General features: G+C 40.5%; 1 protein-coding gene across 1 annotated transcript in view; it reads left to right on the top strand.

Annotated features, from left to right (window-relative positions):
• LOC132892045 (coiled-coil domain-containing protein 148-like) overlaps window positions 1-7,128 on the top strand; it is a 353,986-nt gene extending 346,858 nt beyond the window's left edge. Inside the window, exon 15 of the mRNA XM_060930375.1 lies at window positions 6,873-7,128. Coding sequence (XP_060786358.1) covers window positions 6,873-7,019 — 147 coding nt within the window. The 3' untranslated portion in view covers window positions 7,020-7,128. The remainder of the gene's footprint in view (window positions 1-6,872) is intronic.
• The last annotated feature ends 12,979 nt before the right edge of the window (window positions 7,129-20,107 follow it).

Raw genomic sequence — 20,107 nt, 5'->3', positions numbered from 1 at the left:
ACCATTGTTACCCTCCCCAGGAGTGGTCGGCCAACAAAGATCACTTCAAGAGCAAGGCGTGTGAGAATCAGCGAGGTCACAAAGGACCCCAGGGTAACTTCCAAGCAACTGAAGGCCTCTCTCACATTGGCTAATGTTAATGTTCATGAGTCCACCATCAGGAGAACACTGAACAACAATGGTGTGCATGGCAGGGTTGTAAGGAGAAAGCCACTGCTCTCCAAAAAGAACATTGCTGCTCGTCTGCAGTTTGCTAAAAATCACGTGGACAAGCCAGAAGGCTATTGGAGAAATGTTTTGTGGACGGATGAGACCAAAATAGAACTTTTTGGTTTAAATGAGAAGCGTTATGCTTGGAGAAAGGAAAACACTGCATTCCAGCATAAGAACCTTATCCCATCTGTGAAACATGGTGGTGGTAGTATCATGGTTTGGGCCTGTTTTGCTGCATCTGGGCCAGGACGGCTTGCCATCATTGATGGAACAATGAATTCTAAATTAAACCAGCGAATTCTAAAGGAAAATGTCAGGACATCTGTCCATGAACTGAATCTCAAGAGAAGGTGGGTCATGCAGCAAGACAACGACCCTAAGCACACAAGTCGTTCTACCAAAGAATGGTTAAAGAAGAATAAAGTTAATGTTTTGGAATGGCCAAGTCAAAGTCCTGACCTTAATCCAATCTAAATGCTGTGGAAGGACCTGAAGCAAGCAGTTCATGTGAGGAAACCCACCAACATCCCAGAGTTGAAGCTGTTCTGTACAGAGGAACGGGCTAAAATTCCTCCAAGCCGGTGTGCAGGACTGATCAACAGTTACCGGGAACGTTTAGTTGCAGTTATTGCTGCACAAGGGGGTCACACCAGATACTGAAAGCAAAGGTTCACATACTTTTGCCACTCGCAGATATGTAATATTGAATCATTTTCCTCAATAAATAAATGACCAAGTATAATATTTTTGTCTCATTTGTTTAACTGGGTTCTCTTTATCTACTTTTAGGATTTGTATGAAAATCTGATGTTGTTTTAGGTCATATTTATGCAGAAATATAGAAAATTCTAAAGGGTTCACAAACTTTCAGGCACCACTGTATATCCACTAACATGGCCCACATCCAGGTTTCTGTTTTGCTTTGACGTCACTTGCAAGTCAAGGATACCATGATTAAAGAAAAACAAAATGGCGGAGCATGTTGCTGAACCAACCGAGGACGAAATGAAAACTCTACTCGAAAACAACCCCAAGAATGATCAGGAAATGGCTAAACGAATATAGTATTTTTCCCCAGTATCTCCTGTTCCACACTCCAGCCCAGTCAGTGTCAGCAATGCACCTTTAACTTGCTTTTCCAACCGCTAAAAAAAACCCCTTAAAGATAAAGAAGAGGAAGGAAAGCCCCCCCCCCCCAAAAAAAAGCAACTGTATATGGAATAAAAGTATTTGATGGTAAGAACGTATCTTTTTTATTTTTCAAGAATTATTGCATTTTTCACAAATTGCTCCTGTCATTTCGCCGGTTTGTTTACATTCTAAGCGGAAATTATTTTGTCTGACGTTTTGTATAAAGACTTTATTTATCGAATTTGCAAAAAAATAAAAATGCTCTATTGCTCAAAATCCATTGAATGTGGATAGAATAAAACAGTTATTCCACTCAATCGCGTCGTACATGGCTTATAGACAACTCAGTGCTACGCGCCTCGTCGGCTATCAGCTCATGTACGACTCGATTTCGTGGAATAACTGTTTTTATATATATATATATATATATATATATATATATATATATATATATATATATATAAAAAGCTGCCTATATTTTAGTCCCTCCTGTCATTCGACATTGTTTGTCTATAGTTATTTGGATGACTTGTACTGGAATATTCACACAGAACAATGGGCCAAGGTCAAACAGTGAGTGATTCAGCGTTTCTCGATCATGATAAACTGTGTTAAAATAGCGCAGCACTGCCAGTGTTTCGTACTGAGGACATTTCAGGACCATGTCCTCAGAATCAACCTCAGTTATAGAGATAAGTGACTCATTAAAAATCGGGTTCACCGAGCAGTCTTTTTTTTTTCTTTATCAGTTTGAGGGTCAGGGTTCAGGTCAGCATTTTTGGATGAAGGTTTAGCTCTGAGCGAACTGGAACAATATGAGCTGATGTTCTGATTCAGTTCTGACATAGCGGGACATTATAACTATACATAACATCACTGATGAACAATATAGTGAATAAATGGGTTAAAACAGAGGCTAAAAAAGGGCAAGAATTTGATCTTTAATCATTAAGTTTTATTTCGATATTCATTTAAAATCTGATTTTGATTCAAGTAAATGATTAAACAATTTTAAAATTCTTTAAGTGTATTTTATTTAATTAAAGCTCATTATAAATGATTAATTCTGTCAATTAAGGACACAGTGTTGTTCCTTTTTGCCATTTAATGAAAGCAGCCATTTTCTCTACTTTGGCATATTGTTACTAGATTAGATTAGATTAGATTAGATTAGATTAGATTAGATTAGATTAGATTAGATTAGATTAGATTAGATTAGATTAGATTAGATTAGATTAGATTAGATTAGATTAGATTAGATTAGAACTTTATTGATCCCTTTGGGAGGGTTCCCTCAGGGAAATTAAGATTCCAGCAGCATCATTACAGGATAAACAGAGAAAAGAAAATAGAGAAAAAACTTCTAGATAAATTAAATTAAGTATTTACATATACAAATATAAAAAGAATAAGATATGGGGAAGGGGGGGAGGGGGCCAGCAGGAGAGATATTGCACTTTATATTGCACATTATATTGCACATTGTCCGGTATTGCTTATTGTCAGGCTAGGCTACTGCTCCTTCCCATCCTCCTCCCCAGAGAGGAGTTGTACAGTCTGATGGCGTGAGGGACAAAGGAGTTTTTGAGTCTGTTCGTCCTGCACTTGGGAAGGAGCATTCTGTCACTGAACAGGCTCCTCTGGTTGCTGATGACGGTGTGCAGAGGGTGACTGGCATCGTCCATGATGTTCAATAGTTTGTCCATAGACCTCTTCTCTGCCACCGTCGCCAGAGAGTCCAGCTTCATGCCGACCACAGAGCCGGCCCGCCTGATCAGTTTGTCCAGCCTGGATGTGTCCTCCTTGGATGTGCTGCCCCCCCCAGCACACCACGGTGTAAAACAGGACACTGGCGACCACAGACTGATAGAACATCCACAGGAGTTTCCTGCAGATGTTAAAGGACCGCAGCCTGCTAAGGAAGTATTAAATAAACCATCTAGATTAAATCTGTTTTAAATCTGTCATCTAGATTAAATAAATTTTATTCATGACAGTTTATTTATGACGTTATCAAAATGATTAATCCAAGTACACAGAACATGATGAAATATGCGTACAATTAATTTAATATAACTTATTATAAATTAGCTTGACATACATATTAACTTAATACAGCTAAAAATAAAAAACAAGAACTGCATGTCGACAAATTAAATTTGTGTCAAACAAAACTGATTAAATTCAAAAAGCCATTTTTAAAGCTGTCCTGCCTTTCAGATTTTTCAAGTGTAGGTCATAAAAAGAATTTTCCTGACACCCAATTATTTTTGTTTAGTGACCGAGAGCTACTGAATTCGAATCACAGACTTTATTAGTTTTTTTAAAAATAGAACAGTTAATGAATTTCTCTCCACATGATCCTAAATTCTCCGCTATTTTTTCCTGCTTCACCATGATGCAATTCAAGATACTACGTCATGCATCACGTGGTGGGCTTTCCCCGTTCACGCAAGGCATTGTGGGATACAAATTTGAAACAGGAGAGAAAAATGAAGGACGTGAGTGTGCAAATGAAACGTGAAAGACCGACTACAGTAACGGAAAGAAAGCAAGAAGAAAAGACATTATGTTATATACGAAGGAAAGGAAACGCAGGACCAAACTAATAAATATCGGCGCTCAGCGAGCACCTCGGTGTGATCAGCTGTTCGTTTAGCGACCGAATGATGGAACTGTCAGTGCACGCTCAAAGGTAAACCTGTAGATGGCAGTAATGCAACACTGTGGATGCCAGCTGCTGTAAAACCCAAAAGAAGAAGAAGGTAAACCTGCGCATGCGCACACGGACTTCCTCTGTCTGCTTGACTGCGCGAAGCGAGCGATTTCATGCACATTATTTGCTTTAATCCCCTCAAATTAAATAACTTCCCAGCCACAGAATGGCCTGATATTTTGTGAGATATTACAGAAATAAGCATATATCGCAATGACCACATTTCACAGGTGTCAGTAAATCGGCTGAGAACGCTTTGACTACAGACACGGACACCTTGAACTACAATCCCCAAGTCTCACAGTGCCCCCTGTTTCCTGACTACTGATCTCAGTTGACACTCATTTCCATAATCACCACTCTTCCCATTTAAGCCTCGCACACATGCCACTTCAGTGCAAAGTATCGTTCTGCTCCATTCAGTTCATACCAAGCCATGTTTATTCTGACTGCCTGTCTATTTCTGACCTTTGCTTACTCTCTCACGTTTTCACCCTTTGTCTTTCCTCTACCATGTTGTTCGCCAATCGCCCGATCCTCGCTTGCTACCGACCACATCCTCTATCTCTCGATTTGGATTTGTCTACAGTTTACTTCACGCCTTCTTCTGCACATACATTCATAAGTGCCTGCACTCTGACAGGCTTTTCCCTTGCTAAATACTTCCTTGAGATCCAGATAACATTCTGGGAGGTTGTCAAGGGAATCCGGTAGCGGACTTTCCACCGAGGTAGATGAGATGCTTACTTGAGGTCAAGTGATGCAACCCTGGAAGCAGGTGGGTGACCGCTGGAGTATTTCTTTGCTTTGCCAGGAACTCAAAGGATCGTGAAGCTACAGCCAAGGGTAGCAAAGGATGATATCATGGTCCTCCATAGAGGTGACGTAGAGGGAGATGAACTCTGAATGTAACACCCCCACCTGGATGTGAAGGGGGATGGTGCGCCTAGTGATGAGACCCTCTCCTATGGTCCCTCCGTTGATAGCTCGCATGCTGAGTGCACTTTGGAGAGGGGTTGTTGGCAGGTTGAACTGCTGGGTAACAGATTCGCTGACAAAGTTCCCCTCTGCCCCTGAATTGATAAACGCAGAGAGGATATGTGTGGAGTTTGCCAACTTTAACAGTACAGGAACCTTAAATGATTTTGAATTGAAAGTTCGTGTGGGACTCGCTATGTGCAGGACCTGCATTGGGAGCTGTACGAGACAGACGGAGGTGGCACTGTCTGAGCTGGTGCTCGGCACTCCCGCAATAGAAGCATAAGCCCTCCCGTTTCCTCCATAGACCTTCGGAATGTGTCAACCAGGTATGAGAGAGATCCATGGGTGAGTTGCTTTCCGATGGCTGAACTGGCCGAGCGCTTTCCTGAATGGAGGGGTGGTGTGATCATAGATGGTCCAGGTGGATGGCTAGGTCAATGAGTGAATCTAGAGTGCATTTGTTCATCTTTGCAGGCGAGCTCGCTGAGAATCTGGGGAGCAGACCTTGATGAAAGACTGCCTTCAATGCTGGATCATTCCACCCACTGGCGGCCGCCAGTGTTCTGAAATCCAACGTGTATTCGGCCACGTTACGCGAACCTTGGGAAATGTTGAGAAGGCTCTCTCCTACTTCAATCCCCTCGGGTTCATGGTCAAATACACTCTTGAATTGGGCGAGAAATTGCTCGTAAGACTTCGTTTTCTCACCTCCTTGGTTCCAAACGACACTGGCCCATCGGAGAGCTTTACCAGTGAGAAAAGAGAGGAACTTTGCAATTTTATGTTCTTCAGACAGGTTAGGCATGGAAACAAAATACATGGAGCACTGTAGCAAGAAACCCTTACATGCATTGGTGTTTCCCGCGAATCTTTCCAGAGCAGGAAGTTGCAACGCGGGGTTTGGAGGAGCCTCTGGTCATGCTAGGAAGGCCTGCGACATCACAGAAGCTAGTTGCGCCATTCTTGTGTTGAGGTCTGCTAGCATCTGCTGATGTTCTACCAGAAGGCGTCTCTGGGCCCAGTTTGCTTCACTTCCTCTGCTACATCCATAACGGTGAAGTATCCTGTCAGAGTGCAGGCACTTACGAATGTATGTGCAGAAGAAGGTGTGAAGCAAACTGTAGACAAATCCAAATCGAGAGATAGAGGACGTGGTCGGTAGCAAGCAAGGATCGGGCGATTGGCGAACAACATGGTAGAGGAAAGACAAAGGGTGAAAACATGAGAGTAAGCAAAGGTCAGAAATAGAGAGGCAGTCAGAATAAACACGGCTTGGTATGAACTGAATGGAGCAGAACGATACTTCGCACTGAAGTGGCATGTGTGCGAGGCTTAAATGGGAAGAGTGGTGATTATGGAAATGAGTGTCAACTGAGATCAGTAGTCGGGAGACAGAGGGCGCTGTGAGACTTGGGGATTGTAGTTCGAGGTATCCGTGTTTGTAGTCAAAGCGTTCTCAGCCGATTTACTGACAACAGGGAACTAAATTTCACCGATTTTACGAAATCGAAAGGCCGTCTAGCTTTAAGTGTATCATGCATCTTCAAAAAAAATCTCAAACAAGATGTTAATAATGGCTTTAAGAGGAATAAAACACTCCGGAACGTGCTGTTAGAGGAAAATAATCAACTTCAGGATGGTAACAGTGACTTTGCTTCACAATAAGCTGCATCACACCACCCCATCTTTGATTATTTTCCTATCATAGCACACATCTGTAGTAGTGTTTTATTCTTTACTAGTTTATCAATGCAATTATTGATTAGCTTGACAACACATACTGTATATGAGTGACCGTCTTATTTATGTGTGTCGTGTGTGTGTGTTACAGATCGTGGCTGATCCAAGGGTGCGTATAGAGCAGGCGCTCAGGACGGCAGGTCTTCATCACACACCCTATGCACGAACGCTTCTTTCAGAAATCCCACCTCCAAAACCACCACGACGCGACACACAGTCCACCGTCTTCAAATCCTAACCTTACATGGTTCATATCCCTCGGACACTGTCAACGTTTCATCTCTGCGGATGATCTGGCTTTGATTGTGGAAAGCAAAGAACTTCTACAAACAGCTGCAAATGTGCTATCTGACCTACTACACAGATTTGGACTCATGATGAGCATCGATAAAACCAAAACGATGGTTCTAAACTTCAAGGGAGACGAATACCCAGCTCACCTAATCACCATTAATGACAAAGAGATTGAAAATGTGAAGGATTTCATCTACTTAGGTGCTGTCGTAACTTATTCTGAACCTGGAATATCAGATAAAGAGATTAAAAGAAGAATTGGGCTAGCGCACAGCAAATTTGCTGAAATGAAGAAGCTGCTCTTTAATTAGCCTACCATTTTAAATTAAGGATCAGGATGAAGTTCTTCTCATAGGCATATCAGGTAAAAATTCAAATTGAGTCCAGATTGCTTGAAACTGCGCTCACTGAATTCAGAATTGAATGCTGGACAACATACTTTATACAGAATTAAAATGTGTTGATCCGTTCTTGAGATATTACAAATCAAAGATTGAAGAAACGGCTTAATTTTTAGAAAATTGCCGTAATATTCTGTATGAGGATCACATGGTCCAAAATGGACCTCATTAACCAATGAGATCAACTGTTTTTTCTTAATAACTTTTTTATTTTTCAAGATATTTACATGGAAATTGGCAGGAGCATAGGTGTTTGTATATTGAATACAAATTTAAAAAAAATAGTAAAAACTAATAATGCAAATTTGTATTTCATGAGTATTATTTATGCTAATTAGGTAAAAATGTTAAATTGGTACACTCAATAAAAAAAGTAATAAAACTTTATTTCTAATACCCTCTTTGTGCTCTGTCGGTGTTAGGGTTCTTAATCTCTTGCCCTCAGCCTCAGCTGGAGCGATTACCCATCTCGAGATCAGTCCCCTCGCGTCACCCAGAGCTCTGGGGGTGAGTCGCAAAAAAAAGACAGGAACCCCATGAGTTCACAATCTTTTATTCGCAAGTCCCCAAAGAGGCAAGAAAATACAGGGGATTTTATATATGTGTGTTATATGTGTGGATGAAGTAACATCACTGCAGAGGGTGTGTGTGTGTGTATGGGGGGGGTGAGTGAGTGATATCATTATCATTTCCGTTTCCGGTTGAGAGTACGTCGTGCGCGTTTTGGCTGCCGCTTCTCACCGGAGCTTCTTTATTTTATTTTATTTTATTTTATTTTATTTTATTCTTTTTCTATTTTTTTCCTGTGTGTTTGTGTAGTTTGATGTTTGTTTGAGTGTTTTGTCCGCCGGTTGTGGTGTAGCTCCGGACCTAGTTTGGGCGTCAGTTCCCTCCAGGCCTTGGTTCGCTGTGGGTGATGCCTGCGCTCCCAGCTGTGGACTGGAGTGAGCTTGTTGCTCATTTTACATCGTGGTTGTCCAGCGCTCTGCGCTTTGACGCTCGGCGTGATGTTCTGAGCGATGTTGCTCGGTGGTGTCGCAGCGACTGTGCAGGCGGTTTGGGACACACCAGCGCTCTGCGTGGTGGAGCTTCTCTGCTCGCTTTGTGGATCCATGGCATGGTATTGAGCGGTGTTGCTGGCGGCGTCACGGCGGCAGTGCTGGAGATGTGGGACTTGTTTTCGTGCACCTTTTGGTGGGACTGTGGCTGCTACACCACGGGAATTGCATCCTGACCCCTACTTGGTGGACTTTTTACTTTTTATTTATTTATTTATTTATTTATTTTTCTTTTGTTTATAATTGTAAAGCTTCCTTGGGTTTTTTGAAAGGCGCTATATAAATTTAACTTATTATTATTATTATTATTAATATTATTATTAATATTATTTTGATATCTGTGTGTGTGTGTGTGTGTGTGTGTGTGTGTGTGTGTGTGTGTATGACATCATTGCATGCTTCAGAGACTGTAGTGAAACCTTGAGCAGGTCACATCTTAGTTACATCACTGTTCTGATGAATGTTCAGATGTATGTGTGTGTGTGAGTGAAACCTTGGCGATGGTATACAATAATAAGATGTTCTTATGATATGATATGATAGCAATGTGCAGACAGATATAAAAGGCCATTCCTTAGGTCAGAGATAGCAAAGGGCTATATGTTCTGATAGAATGTTCAAAAAGATATCAGTATTACATCTCGAGCGATATGTCATCACGACAGCACTGTGTCTAGCTGACACAGAAGGTCATTTTAAACAAAACAGAGGGTCACAGACTAAATCCTTTACAATTATTATTAAGAATAAATTCTTACAATTATTTATCCTTACAAAGAAATAAATCCTTACAGTCAGGCTTTGTATTTCTCAAAAGTAGGGCGTACTAGTGTTCATATGAAAGAATATAAATGATAATATTCACAGCTTTCAAGGCGAACCTCGAAAAAACTGTCTGATCCACATCCAATAAACAACTCACATTAACTGAATTGAAATTGACACTCGCATATCTGACTTCCATTTTTTTTTTTTAAATTTCATTCCGACCACTAAGATCTCAATATTTTTCATCAAAACAACTCCAGGTATATTCTACTTATTTACATGAATCAGTTTGATTTGAAAAAATAAGTAGGTAAAGCTATGAAAACTCGCTTCAAAGTCTCCCGTGAATCATAACATCAAAACTAGCAGACGGAAAATTTTGCTGAATCCTTCATCAGAAACAGTGAGAGCGAGAGAACATCCCTATAAAAGTGATCTGATTGATATTCACGAGCAATCCAGTGGGAAACCGATCAAAAGAGAGAGAGAGAGAGAGAGCCTGACCGCTTTCCTGTGACTCAAAAAGAAAAGCACCGGCAGTTTCCCGACGTCACGCGAGCAGAGTTTTTACTCTGTTGTATCGACTTCAACCTGCCGTTACTCCCAAAGTACTGAACAGATCTTTACCAGATACATTTCTTTGGAAAGCAGAGATTATAAACTTTTTAATGATAGAAGATATTCAAGAGTTAAGCAATGACAGGTTTGGAAACTTAGATGAGCGTCTGCGTGGACAATTTTCACAACACGGACAGCGAGCGTCTGATATGCCGACTTCTACACCGACGTTAGAAGCCGGCTATGTTACTGCTGTGAGTCATGGACTTTTATACAAAGACGATATGAAATACTTGAGTTAGTGTACACTCAGTTTCTTAGACGTATGATCCGGGGCATATGATCGAGGAAGCAGGAAAGAGATTGAAAACTAATAACTAAAACTATCAACTGGGCCTGGAAGTTCAACACAGAGAAGATTTTGACAATATGTAAAGCAGAGAAAATATCTGAGTATGTCAAGAAAAGAAATGTCAACTGGGTTGCTTATGTGGCTCGGGCATCTAATAAAACATGAACAAAATATCTGATGTTTGTGGATGAAAGGTATACAAAAGCCAGATGCTATCACAAAACAGTTCTGGAAAATGTAATCAAAATTCAAGTAGATTTGGGGAAAATGATAGAAATATTTTTGCAAAGAAAGCTTATCGAAAAGGAAGCGGGATGGTCAAACTAACTTATAACAAGTTAGTGCTTTAAGTTCTGACATGAATAATAGGTTAAGAAATGTGTATGTATATATGTCAGGCTTGTCGTCCGACTCGTGCCCTAATTTTAAAGACTCGTGACTCGACTTGGACTTGAGCACTGATGACTCAGACTTGGACTCGGACTCGTAAATTGGAGACGAGGATTCGGATTTTTTCTTTATTGTTTTTGTAACATGCCATAATAATTTGGCATAAGGTATTTATATTTACATTAATTTTGATACTAATTTTGTGCAAGAGAATGCACATTCACCTGTTCATACGTCAGGTTCAGGAACAAACTAACGTTAATGGCGCTAAAATGCCTGGAGAGACGCCGCTAGGATTGTCCGCTTTGCTTCTACAGACTTCTCGTGCAGCGGGAAAAAATGCACCGCGGTGTGTTCCATACGTAGAAGAACTATCGAGGAGACGACGGGGACAACCTCGAACTTCAATCGTCATTTGGTAAGACTCCACCCAGAGAAGGAAGTGACATGCTATCAGAGGTGGACAGTAACGAAGTACATTTACTTGAGTACTGTACTTAAGTACACTTTCTGAGTATCAGTACTTTACTTGAGTATTAATTTTTTGGGCAACTTATGACTTGAACTTCACTACATTTGAAAGACAAATATCATACTTTTTACTCCACTACATTTCTATCAAGGTCCTCGTTACTCATTACTATGAAGAGGCTTTGAAAGTGGATGTTTTTTTTCTTTTCTTTTCTAAAACGCGATTGTTTTTCTGCAGGTGACACTGAGGCTACATCCACACGACAACGGCAACGAGATATTTTTTTTTAAATATCGCGTCCACATGGCCAACGGATCAGTAAAATATCAGGTACATATGGCAACGCAATGCTTGCTGAAAACGATGCAATACACATGCCACACCTCTACGTGCGCTGTAAGACGGTCCCATCGGAGACACCAGAACAATAGAAGAAGTAGACGCATGCGCATAAACCCCTTCTTTTGTAGCATCAGCCACATAAAGTTTTGATTATTAATCAGTAGCGTAAAACGAAAGACGCGGAAAGAGGAATGAATGGGGGTAGATGGAGAGAGAGAGGAATGAACGGGGGTAGATGGAAGCCGGTACGCCAACATTCTGAGATCCTCCAGAATTCTTTAATGGTCCGGAATAAATTGAATGCTACACGTTGATGGATTACTTTGTTCTTCTACGCCCTTTTTGAGGAATGTATTGCCGGACTTAAACCAACATCTGAAGAGGTGAGATCGCTCCTTTTTTTTTTTCCTATTTTTGCTGGCGGGATTGTTTTTGTTTTTGGAAAGCGCACGGGCGGTGCGTGGTTTGGTACTGCTTCCGCAGTGTTTGGACTAAAGACTCTGCCCTAAGGGCTATTCTCTCACTCTCTCTCTCTCTCTCTCTCTCTCTCTCTCTCTCACTTTGCACCATTACACAATAAATATTCACAGTGAAAATATTTTGTAAGCGCGTTTCATGAACCAAGTTATAGGATTTGTTGACAACTCGCATCGAGTTCGTTACACTTCTACCCGGCGTGAAGCACTGACAGTCATGTGGTTGTGACGTCATCGTAAACAAATCCGTTCTACTCATCCAGACGACTTCGCAACGGTGCCGTTGCCAGATTTTTTCACTCTGGAACCCGTTCTCAAAAGATTTCGTTTTGGGGCACCCAAAATGCCGGTGCCGTGTGGACACCAGGCCGAAACGATAAGCAATTTTATCAGATTCACCTGAATCCGTTGCCGTGTGGACAGGGCCTAAAATGGGGCAGTCGAGCAGTAACATTAGTCCAACACAGTAGCAGAGATGCTTTCACATAAAGGCAGCAACAGCCACCGTCACATGGTGCAGATGGAGTCTTGTTCTTGGACTCGACTTGAAATTTTCTTTCATGACTTGACTTGACTCAGACTTGAACACTGGGGATTCGAGACTGGACTCGGACTCAAGGTTTAGTGACTCAACTACAACACTGATACAATATATGTACAACCCCGATTCCAAAAAAGTTGGGACAAAGTACAAATTGTAAATAAAAACGGAATGCAATGATTTGGAAGTTTAACATTAAATTTACCCAATTAATTTTTTTATACTACTGTTAGAATGTATTATTTCACCAAGTTATAGCCATGGACAGAAACAACACTTGGGACGGACTACCTACCTACCTACCTACCTACCCACCCACCCACCCACCCACCCACCCCCTCCCTCCCTCCCTCCCTCCCTCCCTCCCTCAAAGTTGGGACAAAGTACAAATTGTAAATAAAAACAGAATGCAATGATGTGGAAGTTTCAAAATTCCATATTTTATTCAGAATAGAACATAGATGACATATCAAATGTTTAAACTGAGAAAATGTATCATTTAAAGATAAAAATTAGGTGATTTTAAATTTCATGACAACAACACATCTCAAAAAAGTTGGGACAAGGCCATGTTTCCCACTGTGAGACATCCCCTTTTCTCTTTACAACAGTCTGTAAACGTCTGGGGACTGAGGAGACAAGTTGCTCAAGTTTAGGGATAGGAATGTTAACCCATTCTTGTCTAATGTAGGATTCTAGTTGCTCAACTGTCTTAGGTCTTTTTTGTCGTATCTTCCGTTTTATGATGCGACAAATGTTTTCTATGGGTGAAAGATCTGGACTGCAGGCTGGCCAGTTCAGTACCCGGACCCTTCTTCTACGCAGCCATGATGCTGTAATTGATGCAGTATGTGGTTTGGCATTGTCATGTTGGAAAATGCAAGGTCTTCCCTGAAAGAGACGTCGTCTGGATGGGAGCATATGTTGCTCTAGAACCTGGATATACTTTTCAGCATTGATGGTGTCTTTCCAGATGTGTAAGCTGCCCATGCCACACGCACTAATGCAACCCCATACCATCAGAGATGCAGGCTTCTGAACTGAGCGCTGATAACAACTTGGGTCGTCCTTCTCCTCTTTAGTCCGAATGACACGGCGTCCCTGATTTCCATAAAGAACTTCAAATTTTGATTCGTCTGACCACAGAACAGTTTTCCACTTTGCCACAGTCCATTTTAAATGAGTCTTGGCCCAGAGAAGACGTCTGCGCTTCTGGATCATGTTTAGATACGGCTTCTTCTTTGAACTATAGAGTTTTAGCTGGCAACGGCGGATGGCACGGTGAATTGTGTTCACAGATAATGTTCTCTGGAAATATTCCTGAGCCCATTTTGTGATTTCCAATACAGAAGCATGCCTGTATGTGATGCAGTGCCGTCTAAGGGCCCGAAGATCACGGGCACCCAGTATGGTTTTCCGGCCTTGACCCTTACGCACAGAGATTCTTCCAGATTCTCTGAATCTTTTGATGATATTATGCACTGTAGATGATGATATGTTCAAACTCTTTGCAATTTTACACTGTCGAACTCCTTTCTGATATTGCTCCACTATTTGTCGGTGCAGAATTAGGGGGATTGGTGATCCTCTTCCCATCTTTACTTCTGAGAGCCGCTGCCACTCCAAGATGCTCTTTTTATACCCAGTCATGTTAATGACCTATTGCCAATTGACCTAATGAGTTGCAATTTGGTCCTCCAGCTGTTCCTTTTTTGTACCTTTAACTTTTCCAGCCTCTTATTGCCCCTGTCCCAACTTTTTTGAGATGTTGCTGTCATGAAATTTCAAAATGTCTCACTTTCGACATTTGCTATGTTGTCTATGTTCTATTGTGAATACAATATCAGCTTTTGAGAGTTGTAAATTATTGCATTCCATTTTTATTTACAATTTGTACTTTGTCCCAACTTTTTTGGAATCGGGGTTGTATGTATATCGGGGAAAAAACAAATAACAAGAAACAGTTCATTCTGCTGCACAGCAGCACACTGCAGAGAGACATGACTTCCATTACAGGCAGAAAAAAGGAAGAGACTCTAATCAGTCATCATAATCATTATTATAGTCTACTTCATAATAATGGAAATGAAATATTGGACAAAAAATGTAATATTCTGTTTAAATGTGAAGTTGAAATTAAATCTAGACAACATTACTGTTTGAAAGAAGATTGAAAGAGCTCTGCTGCTCCACCTCTGCTGGATTCATTATTGTTATTAGCTCACACAGCCATAGGCCACTGAACTATTCCCATCACGCGTCGTCCGTCCATTTGTTCACAATTCACAGAAATCGCTATTCCTCCCTGAGTTTTCAATGGATTTTGATTCTAATTGTTTTGTTCGGAAGATCTAATCAGTCTGCACAAAACGTACTCCTTGGTTTTCTGATTTCTCATTAACAAGTTGCTAATTCGGCCAGTTAACGAACTTTGAGGAAAATCGCTGCTGCTCCTCCCTGAGTTTTCAGTGGATTTTGATTCTGATTGTTTTGTTTTGAAGATCAAATTGTTCGAATTGTTCTCAAGAAGAACAAGCGAATTATAAACGAGGCTGGTTTCTCATGGTCCGGCCGTGTGAGCTACTGCATCGCTGATGCTCTGGTTGTATCTGTGAGAGATGGTGGTTTTGAACAGGACTCAGTGTCCAATCTTAGAGCGAGTGTGACTCCTGTGTTTCTATTTTTCACCATAGAGTGGCAATTTTAATTTCACTGTATACATTTACAAGACAATAAAGGCAATTAAATTAAATTAAATTCCTTCCAATCCATCAGGACGTACACCACATATTTAATCAACCGGTCTTATTCCTTGAACAACTGCTGAGTTGTCTTTGCAGTGCAGTCCATTCTGAAGGGACCTTATACATGGCAGCCATGTTGTACTGACCTTCGCCCTTATTTAACGAACCACCTGATCGATTCACTTTATACTTGAGATGCTTTGCAATGTTACAGTGTCTTGCAGAAGTATTCATCCCCCTTGGTGTTTGTCCTGTTTTGTCGCATTACAACCTGGAATTAAAATGGATTTTTGGAGGGTTAGCACCATTTGGTTTACACAACATGCCTACCACTTTAAAGGGGCACATTGTTTTGTTTTTTATTGTGACACAAACAATAATTAAGATGAAAAAAAAACAGAAATCTGGAGTGTGCATAGGTATTCACCCCCTTTCGTATGAAACCCCTAAATAAGAGCTGGTCCAACCGATTCACTTCATAAGTCACATAATTAGTTGATTAAGATCCACCTGTGGGCAATCAAAGTGTCACATGATCTGTCACATGATGTCTGTATAAATCAGCCTGTTCTGGAAGGACCCTGACTCTGCAACACTACTAAGCAAGCAACATGAAAACCAAGGAGCCTCCAAACAGGTCAGAGACAAAGTTGTGGAGAAGTATAGATCAGGGTTGAGTTATAAAAAATATCCCAAACTTTGAATATCCCACGGAGCTCCATTAAATCCATTATAGCAAAATGGAAAGAATATGGCACCACTATAAACCTGACAAGAGAAGGCCGCCCACAAAACTCACAGACCGAGCAAGGAGGGCATTAATCAGAGATGCAGCAAAGACACCAAAGATAACACTGAAGGAGCTGCAAAGATCCACAGCAGAGATGGGAGTATCTGTCCATAGGACCACTTTAAGCCGTACACTCCACAGAGTGGGGCTTTATGGAAGAGTGGCCAGAAAAAAGTCACTGCTTAAGAAAACACGTTTGGAGTTTGCCCAACAGCATGTGGCAGACTCCCCAAACACATGGAAGAAGATTTTCTGGTCAAATGAGACTAAAAATGATCTTTTTGGCCATCATGGGAAACACCATATGTGGCACAAACCCAACACCCTGAAAACACCATTCCTACAGTGAAGCATGGTGGTGGCAGCATCATGCTGTGGGGATATTTTTCATCTGCAGGGACAGATAAGCTGGTCAGGACTGAAGGAAAGATTGATGGCACTAAATACAGAACAATTCTGGAGGAAAACCTGTTTGAGTCAGCCAGAGGTTTGAGACTGGGACGAAGGTTCATGTTCCAGCAGGACAATGACCCTGAACATACTGCTAAAGCTACACTGCAGTGGTTTAAAGAGAAATATTTAAATGTCTTGGAATGGCCTAATCAAAGTCAAGACCTCAATCCAATTGAGAATGTGTGGCATAACTTGAAGATCGCTGTACACCAACACAACCCATCTAACTTGAAGGAGTTGGAGCAGTTTTGCCTTGAGGAATGGGCAAAAATCCCAGTGGCTCGATGTGCTAAGCTAATAGAGACACACCTCAAGAGACTTGCAGCTGGGTCAGTCCATGAAATGGGGTTACCAAAATGTGACATAGAGGGAGTCACTTAAAACAATTTACAACTGAAAACAACTTTTATTTCCATGAAGCATTGACCATATAAGAAAATATAACATAGTTGTTAAGATAACTCCTGCTCTACAATGTATGATAAAATCCATAAATATTTACCCGGTTGCTAATGTAACAAGGACACGAACAAGCTTTTAAAAATAAAGGAAAAATATTGATAAAATCAATTTTTTGCTTTTATTTGCTTACTTTAAACATTAACACTGAATAAGAATTCATTAGAAATATTAGTTCAACATCATAAACACTGAAAATATGAAATACCAGTATTTCACAAACTTCATAAAATCTCTAAGATTTGAACAATAACAACAGTCATTAACAGGAAACAGTTTCATCCTATATGGGGTAAATGAGATTATTGAATTCATTACTTTACTTAGTCACACTTATATCTGCACTTCTCTAGAGCACGTGTTGTGGTGTGTGAGATCCCGCGAGAAGTTATCTCGCGTCAGTTCAGCTGACCTAGGCCCACTTTACACGGGGACGGTATAAAACAAAAACGCAAAAGTCCGTTTTCGTTCTCACTTTTTTCCGCGTCTACACGACCATTTTCAAGGAGGAAATCTGCGTCTATACGGTGACGCATAAATGTCTCCGCTATGTCTGCACGCATGCGCAACGTCTTCTGTCTTGTCTGATCTGCACATCTGCGCTGCTGTTCTGTCAAGTTATCCTACCAAGCCTACTACGCATGCGTGAAATCCAGGCGGGTAGGAAAATTCAACAGTAGTTTTGTCCCACTGATCAGCTGGGCTGATAGAACATCGGTGAGAATTTCACGCATTTGCCGATTTTTATGTTTTGTGCGTATTGGTCGAGTCTTTGGCCGAGTCAAATAATTTGTAATGACTTGTTTTGAATAATAAAACGGTCTGTATGAGAACTTGCTAGGATAACTTTACAGAACACCGGTCCGGCTGAGGTACTGTAGTGCTCGAGGGAGGAGCAGGAGCAAACCGAAACTCTTTTAATCTGCCTTTATTAAGTAACACTCACTCTTGTTTCGGTGAAGAAGAGAAAAGGCAGTGTCCATCTCAGCAAAATAAACCCGTTCGGCTGCTAGTTTTGTTTTCAGTCTCGGGTTTATGGTTTCACGAGCGGCTTGAATAGGCGGCGCGCGTGTGCACGCACACGCGTGTGCGCGCGTGCGTGTGTGTGTAACTTGGCGACACCAAACTGAGGAGCTCCAGCCGGGCGGGTGAGCAGGAAAACACATCTACTGCATTGAAACACAGAGCAGCTTGAAGGTCCGTTGGATCGATGTGATCAGACATGCTCTTACTTTTTTACTTACTTTCTTACTTCCCGGGCTGGCATGTGCAGTATATGACGTATGTATGACGTAAACGCGTACCCGACGTGAGCAGATCCGAGCAGAGTTTCGCGTATTGGGTAGTTTAGACGGATATGCAATGGGGGCCGTTTTTAACTTATCCACTCTGGAAGGCGTTTTCAATTTTATCCGTTTTTCAGCCTCGGAAACGCCGTCCTCGTGTAAACGAAAGGCACTTCTGATAAAATATTTAATCGTTTTTACCCGACAGCGTCCTCGTGTAAACGGGCCCCTAGATTGAGTAAATAGGTCTCGCAGGTTGTGAACGAACCAGGAAGTGAGTGGACGCTAAGTTAGGATGTGAGAAAAAACATCGATAATTTCTTTTATTGCCGTTTGTTTAAATTTCTTTCTACCTACATCGTTTTATAGTATATTCTTCTTTATATTAAAAACATCACTCATGATTTCAACTCGTTTTATCATTTTTTATAAGCCTGGTTTCTAACGTAACACGGTAGGACGCCACAATGTTACGTTCACAACCTATTTTTAGTGGATGAATTCGAAGCTAAATAGTTTATAGAACCTTCTTAACTTTATTATGTGAGTGTAAAACTAAATTGCAAGTACCATGAAACTAATTTTATTGAAATTCTCAGAAAGTAATGAAGGTTTATTTAAGCTCAAAGTCAGCAAATATTCCATGTCACAAAAAACGTGTCATCCGTGTCCAGTCACAGGGGAAGAAAATGTTTCATATTTCTTTATTTCAAAAGAAAACTTCATTTTTTTATTTATTTTATTTCTTCAAACAATATTTATGGATAATCTGCTAAATATTTCTTTAAATCATGGAAATTAAAGATGAAATGATTATGTAAACCCGGACCAATGAAAAGTAACATCATTTCATGGACTGACCCAGCTGTAATTGCAGCAAAAGGTGGCTCTACAAAGGATTGACTCGGGGGGTGAATACCTATGCACACTCCAGATTTCTGGGTTTTTTTTTTCATCTTAATTATTGTTTGTGTCACAATAAAACAACAATCTGCACCTTTAAAGTTGTCGGCATGTCGTGTAAATCAGATGGTGCTAATCCTCCAAAATCCATTTTAATTCCAGCTTGTAATGCAACAAAACAGGACAAACACCAAGGGGGACGAATAATTTTGCAAGACACTGTATTACTCTAAATAAAAAAATACAAATAAAAATAAACTGTGATTGGAACCAGTATTTGGATAAGTATTTAGGTTTGATCTGTAAAGATCCAGTAAAAAAAAAAAATACATATGATGACAATATTTACATATTTTCAAGAGTGACTTTATTCACAAAAAAAGAATTTATTATATACATTTCATTCTGCACTTTTCAAAAGACATTCAGCGCATCAGTAAAAACAGTTTGAAATTCATTCAAGCATTAAGAGTCATTGTCAACTACTGTGTTCAGTAAAAATACAAATATAGTATTTAACATATCTACAACATATGTACACATACAAAAGTCAAAACACAGCTCTGACCTACAGTCTGCTTCTTATAAATGTCATATACAGGCACTTGTAGCTGTTGATTGTTGTTTGTCTTTACTGTCCATATATTTCTGAATGGAACATGTTTAATCCATAACATTGCACATTGTTTTAACTGAAAAGCGCTTTCTTGAATTTATTTACTCGAGTATTCCAGTGTTTTTCAACCTGATCTCTGTCTCCTGCATATGGAGCAAATATATATGACTACAGTAGCGAACATAGCACTAAACACTTCGATCAAATGTGTATTTTTGTGAAATACTTTTATACGGTGTGTGTGTATATATATATATATATATATATATATATATATGGGCATGAGTGTTTTACTGGGAAATACAGCACTCATTTTTTTCATCAGAGCTCCATCTGGGACTTGGAGAACCAAAACCGGGACATAAATCTCTATATGTCACTTGTGAGGAAATCAATGATACATTTGTTTTGATAAATTTGGGG

Source organism: Neoarius graeffei, chromosome 9 (genome assembly GCF_027579695.1).
Source record: "Neoarius graeffei isolate fNeoGra1 chromosome 9, fNeoGra1.pri, whole genome shotgun sequence".
NCBI lineage: Eukaryota > Metazoa > Chordata > Actinopteri > Siluriformes > Ariidae > Neoarius > Neoarius graeffei.
The sequence above is the reverse complement of the archived record's forward strand: the minus strand, read 5'-3'. Positions and strand labels throughout refer to the sequence as shown.